General features: G+C 46.9%; 1 protein-coding gene across 9 annotated transcripts in view; it reads right to left on the bottom strand.

Annotated features, from left to right (window-relative positions):
• Positions 1-14183, bottom strand: part of ATXN7L1 (ataxin 7 like 1) — a 212645-nt gene that overhangs the window by 27135 nt on the left and 171327 nt on the right. For all 9 annotated transcript variants that reach the window (XM_025041921.1, XM_006925372.3, XM_025041920.1 and 6 more), the window contains one exon: positions 1933-2216. In XM_025041921.1, coding sequence (XP_024897689.1) covers positions 1933-2216 — 284 coding nt within the window. The remainder of the gene's footprint in view (positions 1-1932; positions 2217-14183) is intronic.

The following is a 14183-nucleotide window of genomic DNA, read 5'->3' as shown; positions in this document are numbered from 1 at the left end:
TCTTCTGGGCATTCAGGGAGAATGTTGGTGGGTGGGTGAGGGGTAAGTATAAATTTGGTGGTGTCCTTAAGAGTCTTGAATAGCTGCAAATAAAAAAGAGGTTACCTAGCCTGAAAATGTGTCTGAAATTGGTGGGGTAAACTCTGAGCATAATAAATTAATGTGTTCTATTTTTGAAGGAAGATTTGGGGATCATGGGGTGGTTGAGATGGTGGTAATGATAAGTATGCAACAAAACCATTCTTATTTCCATGACAGATTCCCTGGTTGGCTATCAAAATGCCTCCTGCCCCTTTTGTTTTCTTCCTTCTTCTTCCTTCTCTTTTTCTTCTTCTTCTTTTTTTTTTAAAAGCTTCACTTTTAAGAATAGAAAATGGCTAGACCTGGTGATGCCCATTTCCTATGAGCCCTGTCAGCCCACTGAGGAGTGCCTGGGTGCCAGGCCCCAGGCTGCCCTTCCCTTGGGCCTGTCAGTCATACCCGTGCCCAGATCCACACCCGACCTCATGCTGGCAGGGAACTGAGCAGGTTGTTTGGCTAGAGTAAGAGCTGCTGCCAAATGTGAAAGCGAGACAGAAACAAGCGAAAGACCCAATGAGACGAAACAATCAACAAAATGCAAAACCAACAAATAGCAAAAAATCCCCAAACGACTTCAGATTGGGGAGCAGACTGAAAGCCATGGTCATGTTTGTACCATGACAAGGAACCACGGCCTCTGGGCATTGTGCCCAGCCAGGCCCACTGGTTTTTCCAGGGATGCTGCCCCCCACCTCTGTAGAGTGAAACTGAATGTTCCCAGCAGGGGGAGAGCCAGGAGGACGCGGGGGCCCCTATCCGCACAGGGAGGCCCCATGATGCTCAAAGAGAGCAGTGGGCTCTACCTTCCTTGATAATGGGTGAGCAGTACATGGAGAGATTTTCAAGGTATAATACCAGTATCATTTCAATGCTTAGGGCCTGAGGTATTTTTAGAATAACTTTTTTAAAAAGTTACAGATATAAGATAGAAAAACTGAAATACAAAAAAATATGAAGTAGAAAATAAAAATGACCCACAATTTTGGGGTACTTAATAAGCATGCTCACACCAGAAAACATAGTTACTTTCTCACAATATTTTCTTTCTCGCAATATTTTCTTTTTTTCTGGTCAACATTAGATAAATGTCCACGGTGTGTGAATTAATTGTGAAGCATATTTTGGTCTTTTGGAAAAAGCAGAACTGCTAGATTTAGTTTTACAACAAATTCAAGGCAAATGTCACCCACGTGGGGGCCCCTAAAGGCAATCATCTCCTCAAAGGCTGGCCATGTACACCTTTCGGGTACCCCACGAGCCTGTTCAGATAATCAAGGGGTACATCTAAGGGATACTCCCCAATATCTCATCTGCTGTGCTAGCCTGAGCATTCCCAAATAGAAATCCCAACCGGTTATGTGGGAAAGGCAGTTGTAGACACAGACCACATAATCAACCTGGAAAGCAATCAAGCCAAAGGAGAGAGGTCATGCTTTTCTGTGGGGCAGTCACCAAGGGGACTGTCCCAAGCCGGCCCTGAGCTACTATGAGATGTCGCTGTGGGTTGTCTGACTTTGTGGTAGGGAGGTGTCTATAAAACCCAGGGGCAGTTCAGCCTGACAGCATGGCGACACGACCGTGGGACCTGTGGACTGCTGTGGCTGGTGCAGAGCATCCTGCCTCCTGGGTCACTAGGGGTAACGCCCGCTGAGCACCAAGCCTCGTCTGGCCCGGGAATGAGAACAGGCTCTCACTGGCATTTTCAAGTGGGGCCCTGTTTGCAGGTAAACTCCACGTCCCCCTTAAGACGAAACAGACCTGCTGAATTATAAGAACACATCACTCCCTTGGTTATGGATGTGACTCAATTTCAGTCTAATCATGAGCCAGACTCAAAGGACAGACACATACCTGAAAGTCTCCTGTAAGGCTTGTTGTTGTTTTTGGTGCCGTTTTGGTGTTTCTTGTCTAGTGTGGAGGACAAAATTCCTTTGCCATTTAAGATCTTCTCTGGGGAAGGTGGCACTGACTTGGACATCAAGACCGGCTTAATCAAGGGTGGGGTGGAGACAGCCGAGGACGAGGTGGAACAGGCGGTGACCGCAGCAGTGGTTGTAGAGTTCATTTTGACATTGGCACCATCTGCCTTCACTAGGTTAGGAATTTTCTCTAAACTGACTACAGGAACCGGAACACTGAAAAATAAATGAACAAACATGCACAATTGCTTTCTTTGATGCATCTGGTTTGCTGAGAAGCTATACTCTCTTATCATTATCAGAACACTTCCTTATCACTTATTTATACTCCTCCTATAAGCTAGCAGCATGATTCCAGTTTTGATGGGAGTGAGATTTGTGCCTTGCAAAGGACCAACAGGGGGTGCGAGGCTGGCGCAGTGCCAGGGATGGCATCGGAGCTGACTGATTACCTCCCGTACCCGTTGTCTCCATAGATCCTGCAGCTCCCCCTTCTCAGTTCTTATATGTCGGCTGTCTCGGAGACAGCACCTTGGGAAGAACAAGGTGCCTGCTGTGAAGCTCAGGAAGAGATGCTGTTTGTGCTCTGAAGATGGTGTGCCACCGTGCCACTTGCTGAATCACACCCCTTCCCCCTGCTGCTCAGCTGGTCTCCCACCCGGCGATTGGGCCTGACATCTGCTTAGCTCAGGAGTGCTGACAGGCTCATGCCACGGGGAGGCATGGCTGCAGGCCAGCGTGCCACGCTGCATGCTGTCGGAGGACTCCTGGATCACTCTCATATCCTGGGGATGGGCTCAAATTGAGTGAGCCGCCATGTAACATTATCTAATATTCCATTTTAGGCAGCTAGTTATGTAAATAGGCAATTCTCAAGGCTGGCAGGTGAGAGAATGAATTTTAAGAAGACAGAGCACAAAGGTGTATGTTTGCTCTTCAGAATCTGTCACCTTAGCCCCACTTCCCTGCTATTTCTCCTGTAATGGATATGCATTTGATTTCTGTGCATTTAATGCTGGAGGACCCTGTGTCTGGGGGGCTGTAACGAACTCTGTCTCTGGTTTTAAAAAATGAGATGAATAAGCTTTGCTTTGATTCCTGAACTAGATTTCCCTTCCTCTTTGCAGGAGGGCCGAACACTAACACTTCAGCCCCCTAATCATCTCTGAACCGATGTAGCTATTTGAATGCCAAATGATCTAGAATATGGCTTATACACGCCTGCAGACAATGTAGGGCATGAAAGAGAGGCTGGTTTTGGCGAAGAGGGATCTTATTTGTCCACATGGCTGGCTGGCTGGCTCCCTTCTTTAAGATTCATTCATAGATCATTCCTTTGATCCATTTGTTCATGAAATCATTTCAGCAACCCCTCAGACCCTGCCCCTTTTCCGACTTTGAAACAGGATCACAGACGTTATTTATAGGTCTTTGCCAGTGAGAAGGCACTCAGTGGTAGAGCAGATTGTTGCCGGGCTTCTCCGACTTCACCCTAGGACCACGTGCTTTCCTGGCCTGAGGAAGGGTGGTGTAGGGCTTCAAGTCCCATGGGAGGCAAAACCGGAACAGTGGTTTTTAGCAATACGCCAAGTCACTGACGATTCTGCCCTTGATCAGAGAGAGGGTCCCTATCACTGAGATATAACTGAACTGCTGCTACTTTCTATTTAACGGCAATTCTCAAAGCACTCACATGTTGCTGAAGAACAGCACAAGAAGCCCTTGAAAAGTCAGCATGCTAAAAAGTGATAAAGACATTACCTGGGAAATTAGTGCTGCATTCCTGATTTTTTCCAAATGGTAAAAAGTGTAAAACCATGGAACATGGACTACTTCTAGGATCATTCCCTCACTCCGTTTTAAAGGACACAAATTATAGAAATCAGGGTTTTGAAAAGATATTTGCACACCCATGTTCATAGCAGTATTATTCATAACAGTCAAAAGGTGGAAGCTATCCAAATGTCCATTGATGGAGAATAGACAAAATAATATTCCATACAATGGAATATTAAAAGGAAGGAAGCCTTTAAAAGGAAGGAAATTCCAACGCATGATGAATGTTGAAGACATTGTGCTAAGTGAAATAAGCCAATCACAAAAAGATGAATACTGTATGATTCCATTTATATGAGGATCAAGTTCATAGAGGCAGAAAGTAAAATGGTGGCTGCCAGGGACTGGGGGCAGAGGGGAATGAGGAGCTGTTGTTTAATGGGTACAGAATTTCAGTTTTGCAAGATGAGAAGAGTTCTGGAGATTGGATGTACAACAATGTAAATGTACTTAACACTACTGAACCGTACATAAAAAATGGTTAAGATAGTAAATTTTATGTGTATTTTACCACAATTAAAAATTTTTTAAATGTACAAACTAAAAAACATCCCCACAAATTAAAAAACTCATATAACTTAAATTATACTTCAATATCTTGACTTTAAAAATATATGATTCTGCTTAAAAAGCTCTTGTTGATTTGTCACCTTTGTTCTGATCTGTTGACTTTTATTTCTTTAGAAAAAAAGTTTAACTTGATGTGAATATGTGGACCATTAACCAGGTGAGAAGACTCTCTAGCATTTGATGGCCTTCTCTCATACACCTCTTTGTGAAGCCCGGAAAGTTCAGGAAAGGAAGTTAAGACCTTCGAGTTCCAGATGCAGTTCTGGTAGTGTGAGCTGGTGTGAGGCAAGGGAAGGCCTCCAGTTTCTCTGAGAAATGCTCTGGGCACATGTTGAGTACACATAAGCTTGGCAGACAAAGATACGATGTTGGGATAGAATAATCCAGATCAATTATACAAACTGAAATATATTTAAAAACTGAGCCTAATGGTTCTCAAATGCTCATAGTACAGTCTGCGTTTCTCCCCTAAAGTCGATGTCCGAGGAAGCTGTGCGGGCACAGGTGCATTAGGTCTGGCCATTAGGAGCAGCGACAGTTGACTCGTCTCTATGGTGATGCTTCTTCCCAATCATGTTTAGGAACTCAGCTTGAGCGAGGCCAGCTAATGTCTGTGACTGATCTAATTTGGAATTTTCTCCACTACATAATGAGTGTGGCCCACTCATACCCTCTATTGCCAATGCTTCTGGAACTCCAGCTGGACTTCAATCCTAGTACTCCTGGCAGGATGTGGAATTGAAGCCCATCAGAAACAAGAAGGAAAGACTGCTGTGCAGTCCTCTGGAACTGAGTTTTACTGGGTTGCAAAGGGAGGTGTCGGGGGGAAAAAGATCTGATTAAGAATGTTCCAAAGGGTTCCACAGACCAGGTGAGTCAGTGGGGATCAGAGCCACTAAGTAAACACCCCTGATGCCAAGTAAGTGGGTCACATCTTGGCAGTGGAAGAAGAAAGATTGAGTTGTTGTGGGTGGGACTATAATGGTGTCTAATGGAGAAGGGCTATTGATAGAGCAAAGGAGGAGAGCCTGGGGGCTGCCTCTGATAATTTTTCCTTTGGTGTCTCTTCTCTCCCCTAAAGGTTTCAGGCTTCCCCTCTAGGGTAACCTGCCTCTGGCCTGAGCTGAGAAGATACTTTTGCTGGGAGTTAAGAGAAGAAAGGGAAACAGGCAGCTCAATGATAGTGGGAAGGGTCAAACACATCCCTAGAGGAGATGAAAGAGAGAGAAGTGGAAATCATTCCCATCTGACCTTGCCATCCTTATTCCCCATTATAAATGTTAGCCATTGGTCTATTTGAGTATTCAGCCTCTTTTCTTCACTACTATCGGCAACAGTCCCAAGAACCTAAATTGATGAACAAAGGAGGAAATAATTGCAAGATGGTGCCACTCGATGTGGAAAACCAATACCAGAAATTCAACCTTTTCAGCAAAGTGCTCTGGCTGCCTTGAGAAGCCATTGAGAGCCCTGGCCCCTGATACATTTACATACATATCCCTATGTGTTTCTATACTCCAGGAAGTGAGGGAGTGTGGCTGTCCGGAAGCCATTATCTCAGAATTGTCTTCTGCTTTCTCCCATTGTCCCTTTTCTCACTCCCCCCAGTTCTTCTGCCATCACCTTTCCCAGCCAGTACAGTGCCCCAGCCCTGGGCAGGTAAGGGCCCCTGCTAGATGGCAATGGACCCTGAATAACAGATTTAATATTTTTCCATTTGGAGAGAAGCCAAAAGATCCTGACCCCTGCTTTCACAGTTCAGGCATCCCCCCTTTTTTCTGTGTCTAATCACAGTAATTCAAAAACTTCATGTGTGGTTAGATGCTGAGAGGGGTGGATAGTTGGCAACACCTAGATGACTTACTAAGCAATACATTATTCTGTTTGCTTAAGCAACAAACAGCCTGGTGGTTACCCTTGAGGTCAGCCAAAGCCCCTCAAGTTCCTTCCCTTTCAGTCTTAAGGGATGCACTTACACACTTCCTGAAGTCTCACAATTAGTTGCATTTATCAACTCACTATTGTCCTTTCTTTGAGGAGCTGTGTTTGAAAGGGAAAGACGAGTCCTCACTCTTCCCCTACTGCTTTCATAATGCCTGTTTTGTTCGCTTGAGATGAACTCTTTCAGGGAGCCTGGGCTGCAGCCTGTTTCCCTGCTGTGTCTAATACACTGGGAGTAGTTATCTCCTTGTTATCTCTGTACCTCTGTCTCGGGTCTTGGGAAGGGATCCCACAGCCCAGAGAGAACAGCCCTCCCTCATCCTCCTTGCTACGTGGAGGCGATATCTACCTTGCTTTTTGTGTGCTGCTTTGGCTGCCCATGTCTTCTTCCTGTGTGCTTGGCCTGTCTGCATTTATCTTTCTGGAGCAAGGTTATAAGAAAAACGGTTCTCCTGGTACCAAGAAGATTCCCCTTCCTGCCCAATGATGTCTGCAAAAGAGCAGAGGTGAAGAATCTTACGGTGCCACCAATTGTCGTGGGGCCAGCTGCTCTCCTGCCAGCTATGCTTTCCTGACGATCATGATTTATTCTTTTATCATCAACAGATAAGCCTTAAGAGAATGGTTCAGAAAATCTTGAGGCCTGTAGAAATCATTGCCAGCCCTGCTCCACTTATCAGCGCAGGGTAAAGATGGATTTGACAGGCAGGAGCCTAAAGACATATGGTATTTGTGCTGTGGGTTATGTGTCTGATGAGCGTTCTCAGCTGTCTGATTTCTTCCCACCAATTCCTTTGACAAAGGCCCATGTGCAGAAGTTTGAGGATCTCATTTGCTGGCAAATCCTTAAAAGGGCTATCTTACTCGGTCTCCGGCTTACCAAGCAGTAATAGCATTTAAGCCATCCCAAGTAAAAAGAAATTTAGCTTATTTTGAAAGACTCCCAGAGAAGAAATTCTATTTGGGTCTTGTGGATGCATTTTGGAGGCTATGATGACATTATTTATATCAAATTTAAATTCTTTAAGTTGAAGAAATACTTGGGATATTCTTGAATGCTGAGAGAGAGAGAGAGAGAGAGAAAGAGTATCAAAAGGAAAGTTTATTAGAAAAGGAATAACATTCCGCAGAGTGTGGTCTCCTCTCAGAGACAGAGAGTGAGAAGGACCAAGAGAGACTTGGAAAGACAGAGAGTAGGGAGGAATGACATATTTTTTAAAATCTGTAAAAACATTGGGAAAACTTTCAGAAAGCCAATTTGTAAACAATTTAAACAAACGGAAAGCAGGGTAATCGACCAGAGAGCACAGTAAGTAAGAAAACCTGCCAGATTTAATCTAATACTATTCTATGACTGAGTGTCAGGCCTGGTAGTTGGAGAGGAAACACCATGTACAACCTCTCCTGACCTCCGCATAGCTTTGAATTCCCTCCCGCATAACATACCCTCATGGAAGAGTGTGGGTCAGACCACACTGCTATTGTGGGTGAATGGCTCTGGCAGCAGAGGCAAAAGATTGGATAGCAGGGTCTTGTGCCAGCCTAGAGTGGTACCCAGCAGAGCGTGCAGGGGCCCATCACTGGCCAAGAAGGTTAAAGCATCTTCATCATTGACTTGGATAATGGGCCAAGACCTCATCTCTCAATTGGGGGAAGAGGTGATTAGCTGCTGAGAAGAATGATGTGGGGCTTTCCCTTAAGCCAGTTAGGAGTCAGGGAGAAATAGGCAAGCTGACGCTGATAAATTATAAACGTGGCCAGAAGCAAGGAAATAAAATCAGGGAGGATAAGCAGGGCTGAATTGAGGGTCTGTGCCATGTCACTTTTCTGGCAGATTCATCGAATGTGGAGGATGTTGCAAGATAGTTTAGGACAATAATTAGGAAGATAGGCTTTGAAAATCAGACAAACCTAGACCCAAATCTTGGCTTGTCTATTGCTGGAAAGTATTATGGTAAAGAATCTGACTTCTTGATTCAGGGGCCCAGGGAGCCCATGGAGACTTCTATGGGAATTAGAAAAAGGGTGGCTGGCCAAGTGCATAGGGGCTAGTTTCAGTCCTTCCTTGCCTCCTTGGTGGGACAGCCTCGTATAGAGCAAACCCCACTCAGGCATATGTGGCTTCCCTGTCCAGCTTATCTCAGGAGTTTACAACTCTGGGCCTCAGTCTCCTTATCAGTAAAATAAAGATTACAATAGATATTTGAAGTGATTAAATGAGATAATACATATAAAGTGTTTAGCACAGTGCCAAGCACATAGTTGGCCCTCAATAAATTGGAGCTAGAACAAAAAGCAGAGAGTGGATCATGCCACCGACCCTGATGCTTCTGGGGTATACATCTGGGGTGAAAATCATCATCACCGTCAGAAATTTTCATCCTCTTAGCCCTTCTGGTCCCACAGTGGGGGAGGGGTAGACAAGGCAGCAGATGCGCGGGAGCAGGGGACCTTCCGTATTCGCCTGGAGTGAAGGACCACTTCTGGGGGCGTGCAGTGAAGAAGAAAAACAGAACCAAGTAGGAAGCCTTTCCAGACTCCATGATCGCTTTCTAGCAGCCTTCAGCTCTCTACTTCTCAATCCCATCTGCTTCTCAAACCCTAGTCTTCTAGGTATTGCCCAAGCCGGGGCTAGTGGTTCATGCTCCTGCATGGATAGCTCATTCTGGAAGAAGAGTGAGCAGAAACTCCAGCCTCCTTGCATACAAACATGTTGTCTCCTGCAACCCTAAAGTATGTTAGGCCACGGGGTTCCTTGCTAGTTCTAAGACATCTAGGGGAAGAACTGTATGGACTTCCTGCAGATTCCTGCAGATTTCCTGGGAGCAGGAGGCCCAGCACCAGCCTCTGTTAGAATCTTTGGGACTTCTGTTAATGGGGGCTTCCCAATCCACAGAGCTTAGAAGGTGGTCTCCATCCCTGCTGAGAGATCAATGGGCACTATGCGTCCTGACATTCCTGGGAAATTATACTGTCCCAAGACTGGAAAAAATCAGCAAGCCAGAGAAGAAGATAAGGAGGGAAAAACAATCCTGGCACAGTAGAGTAAATGATGCTGGAAAGGCTGTCTCTGGATTGCATTGGGACCAGCTTGCCTCCAGCGAGGTGGCTTTGGGCAGTCAGCCTGGAGGGCAGTTAAGACAGCCCTAGACCAAACCAGCTGCACCTGCTCGGTGCCTTTTCTTATACATATGAGGACTAAAGTTTTCATAATTAAAAAGAATACCCAGTGAAATTCACAGCAGTGCATAAATGGTATCAAAAAAAGAGGATTTGAGATAGTAGAGATCAGGAAGCAAGTGGATTCTGGAGAGAGCGCTGGTACTGAGATTGACAGAGCAGCCCAAGCACCCTGGGCCTCCAGCCCTGGCTCAGGACAGACTCTGCGTGGGAGCAGCAAACAGAAGCACTCCCCTCTGCAGCCACCAGAGGTCATTGGTTCCCGATGCTGGAGCTGCAAGCTGCCCTCTCTGGGCCTGTCCCTCACCTTCCAGAGCCAGCACAGCCAACAACGACCTAGGGGGTGAGAAGAGGGCTCCTCACAGAACATCCTCCATCCCCCTGCCAGAGAAGGCTGGGAGCCAGGACCTGGGCTCAAGCCCTCAGCCTCTGCTTTCAGGAAACTCCTCTGAACACTCTGGAGATAAGGAAATGGTACGGCATCCCTGGCTACTGTTAGTACCCCAGCCTCTGAGCCCCAGCTTCCTTTGCAGAGGAACAACCTTAGGGAGCAACTTCCCTCTCAAGTGGCCTGGGAGGCCCAGGTGTCATTCAGCTCGTTCCTTCTCTGTACTGGAATCCAGGACTGGGCAGACAGCCCTGCACCCAAACCACCTCCACCCATAATGTCAAGCACACTGTTTTAACCTTTAAAATTGTAGTCTTCACAGTGATATGTAGCAAACTCAGGATAGTCTTTGTCCCAAATTAAATACATTTTGTATTTTCAAAAAACTCTATGTTAACAACATCACTATCCAGTTAGAGACCTTGGCCCTTTCTGACATTCGGTCACTCAAATCCACATGCTGAAAGAGTCCTATCTGCCCTTCCAGTTCAGGCCTGTCATCATCGCTTGCCTGAACCTTGATGAAAATCCTCACCACCGGTCTTTCTGTCCTGGCCCCTCTCTGCTTGAATATGCCTCCATTCAGCCACCAATGCACACCTGACTCTGCCATCCTGATGCGGGCTCCCCCCACTGCCTGGAGAAGTGAGTGCAACAGCTTGGCCCACCCACAGCTCCTGCCAGGACACTTTCCCCCAGCCTCTGGGGATGCTTGCTGCTTCTTGAACACCCAGAGCTCCACCTGGCTCTGGGCCTTTCTGTGGGCTGTAGAGTCCTTCTGCTCCAGTGCCCTCCTCCCCTCTTGGGGTGAACATGTCCCCATCTGCCCAGATTCTATGAGATGTCCTCTTCTCTCCTAGTGCTGGCTGTTCCTTCCTAGGTGTTTCTGCCACACTTATCACATCAAACGGCCAGGTTTTAGCTCTATGTCCATGTGGACTGACAAAACCTCGAGCTACCTGAGGACAGGAACCTGGACCAAGGGTGTACATCGCTCCAAAGTTGTCCCAGTGACATATACATTATTTGGCACTTAGGAAGGGCTTTAAATGTTTGGTAAATGAATTGATGTTCCCAGGGAAGTTTCAGTCACATAACAATAAAAACAAAACCAGGTCTCCACCAGAACAAATGCTTTAGTTAAGGACCAGCCTGGAGCTGTCTTTCTTCCTGGTAGAGGAGCCAGAGTGATGACAAAAGTGAGGGCGGAGGGCTTCTGACAGCCCCCCAACCTTTACTCCTCTCATCCTCCCTTGACACTGACAGACTGGGCAGACTGCCGTGCGATGCGCAGTAGGCTCTGCACTCACACGGAAGATGGTGATTCATCCTCATTTCTAATCTATAGACAAGGAACCTGAGGCTTAGAAAGGTTGTCCCACGGCATTCATTCAGCAAAGTGAAGGGCAGAGATGGGGTTTGACTTCAGGCAGTTCTAAGGGCTTGTTCTATATCATAGCATGGAAATGAGAAGACCAGGGATCAAGTCCCAGCTCCAGCACTGGCCAGTCACTTCATCAGTTGGGACCTCCATTTCCTCATCACATTACTGAGAAGACTCAAGTCTCAAAAGGGATTAGGGCTGTGAAAGCATCTAAAAGTTACAAGGTGCTATGCAAATATGAAGGACCATGGTTACTAATCTTCATGGCTCAGATTCTCTCTCTCTCTGCCATGCCATTTCTCCTCCTTCCCCAGCTGTCTTAGCCTATATTTTCTGTTCCTAGACTCTAGTCTCTATTTCTGAGTACTTCTGTGACTTGGCAAGGTCAGTTGAATTTATACCCAAGGAGCTGTCCATTGTCCTTACCTTGATCGTCTGAAAACCTAGTGAGCATGCAGTACTTAGATGTTTAAGTTCCTGATGCCTTCCTGTCCTGGAAGGGACATTATCCCCCCTGGGATGTTCAAATATCCTGGCCTGTCTGCCTGCCATCCTGTCACCCACCTGCCCCTTCCACTTCCCTTTGTGCCTTGTCAGAGTAACCTCCACTTACTTTCTTTTGCCCTTTTCCTCCTTCACCCTTTGACCTACTCCTTCTCCCTTGACACCACTAGGGGCAAAACTGGCCTCGAATGTCCCCCCTCATCTTTTGTGTGAGGGCCTGGATTTGTAAGTGGGAATCCAGAAAAGGGCTTCTGTGGAATGCTACACCAACTCCTCAATTCCCTTCTGATTAGGGTTTTCATGTGGTCAAGTGCATCCTGAGACGTGGGCACAAACACCATGCAGGGGCCGTGGAATGGGAGTGCACTGTACTTGCCTCCTCTTTAAAAACAAAAACAAACAAAAAAATGAAAAACAAAAAAACACCTTTCCCTTTGTGCCAGAGCACAGAGAGTTTTTCGTTTTTATCATCCAGGACCATACTTCTCTCTTCCTAACTCTAATAACTGTAGCAGGGGAAAATAATCCATGATGGGAACTAGCACTCTGACTTCTCCTCAAGAGTTCAAAAAATAATTTATTTATAACTGTGATTTCTTTTAGTATCAGAAAATCTATTTGAGGAGGGGGAAGGAATGGTTCTATTTCACAGACCCCTTCATTCATTCACTCATAGACATTCATTTGTGAAATATTTGCTGGATGCCGGATTCTGCGTTAAAATGTGGGGATGCCAAGGAGCTCAAGGTCCAGCTGGGGGCAGAGGAGGATAAAGGTGCAAGTGAGTACAATATACAATGGTAGCTTTCATACTGGTGTCTTGAGTGTTAATGGGAGCTTTGAGGAAGGAGCATTTCAGGAAGGCTTCATGGAGGAAGTGATGCTCATGTAGAGACTTTATGCATATGTAGGGATAGGGAGGGATGCTGCTCCTGGGAAGGGAAACAGCATGTGCCGACACATGGAGATATGTTCAAGGAGGTACAAATAGATGAGGACACTTGGAATATGAAATGAAGGGGTTAAAATACTTGCACCAGCAGTTGGACAAGTGGTACATACCAGATCATGTATCTACCTCTAAAGGGGTTAAACTTCTACTCAGTGGGCAAATAGCCAAGGACCACTGAGGAGTTGTGAGCAGGGTAGGGGCACACTGCACTCGGGTGGGGTGCGGAGGGTGGACTGGAATGAGGGTGGGGCAAGGGGTGAGGGGACTAGGTAGAGGCCACTGCAAGAATCTTATAGAAGAATTGGGGTAGCCAGAGGGGCTAGGTCACCGGGAAGGTCCACAGCACCTGGGGTCTCTAGTATTTCCCAGCCTCAGTGAAAGCCCTGAGACGACTCCTCTGGGGCCATCAATATGGGCTCTTGCCCCCAGTCCATGCCAACACCAGGCAAGAAGCGATAAGCCAGCCTCATTTCTCCCAAGGTGCTTGGCCAGGGCTGCTCAGTTATCATTTCCTCTCCATAAAGCACTGGGAAGGCTTCCAGAGCACTTTTCCTGCCCGAGCCCCCACCACTCCAGGAGGACAAGCCTCTCACTGGAAGCGTTCAGAGGAGACGGTCTTCCCCCACCATACTGTCGGCACACACGGGAGGCTGGGTGCCTGCTGATTTTCCTCTTGCTTGGGCTCATTTTCCTTCTGGAGCGGCAGGCTCGTCTCCTGCATTTTTAATAGCTGAGCATATTTAGCATTCAGCACACACATGTGGGTTGATAAGGCCCAAGGAGAAGGCAACAAGCCATGCAGGGGAGGAAAACCTCCTCCCTGCTCCTGCCCACATCAGCAGGTTTGCAGTCCCCTAGCGCTCAGCATACTGGACCCGGGGAGCTGAAGCGACATAGCACATGAAAGTCGGACTGGCTGATTCAGTCCCCATGCAAGGGGCTGGTCCCTTGGCAGAGCAGGGACTCATAAGTAAGGTCTGAAATGATCATCTTATCTCAAAGGAGCCATAGAGTCATAATTCCCTCTTGACTTCCACCTGGGACAGACTTGTCTTGCCCACCTCTCTGCCTTTACAGGCAGGACAGTGAACCAGCAGAGGGGTGGAGAACCTGGGTGCTGGGCTAGTGGGGAGTGCTGCAGGCAGATCCGTAGGGGACAAATCTAGTAGCACTGGTATGCCCTCTCTGTTTACTCTTTCCTTTAAAGCAGTTATTTTTAACCTCCTCAGACACAGTACGGAGAAAACAACAAGCCCACAGACCATTTACCTTGTGCGAGATGCCGGGAGGTCCATCTGGACCTAGGAGCAGTATTTATTGCTATACATGTGAATTTGAGCTACTTGGGAAAGAGCGCCCCGACCTGCTGTTAACTCTGGGCTAAAGGCCACGGCCCATACCTGTGGGCGCAGCTTTTCGGGCCGATGC

The sequence above is a fragment of the Pteropus alecto genome, unplaced genomic scaffold (assembly GCF_000325575.1).
Source record: "Pteropus alecto unplaced genomic scaffold, ASM32557v1 scaffold109, whole genome shotgun sequence".
NCBI lineage: Eukaryota > Metazoa > Chordata > Mammalia > Chiroptera > Pteropodidae > Pteropus > Pteropus alecto.
This window is presented reverse-complemented; position numbering and strand designations above follow the sequence as displayed.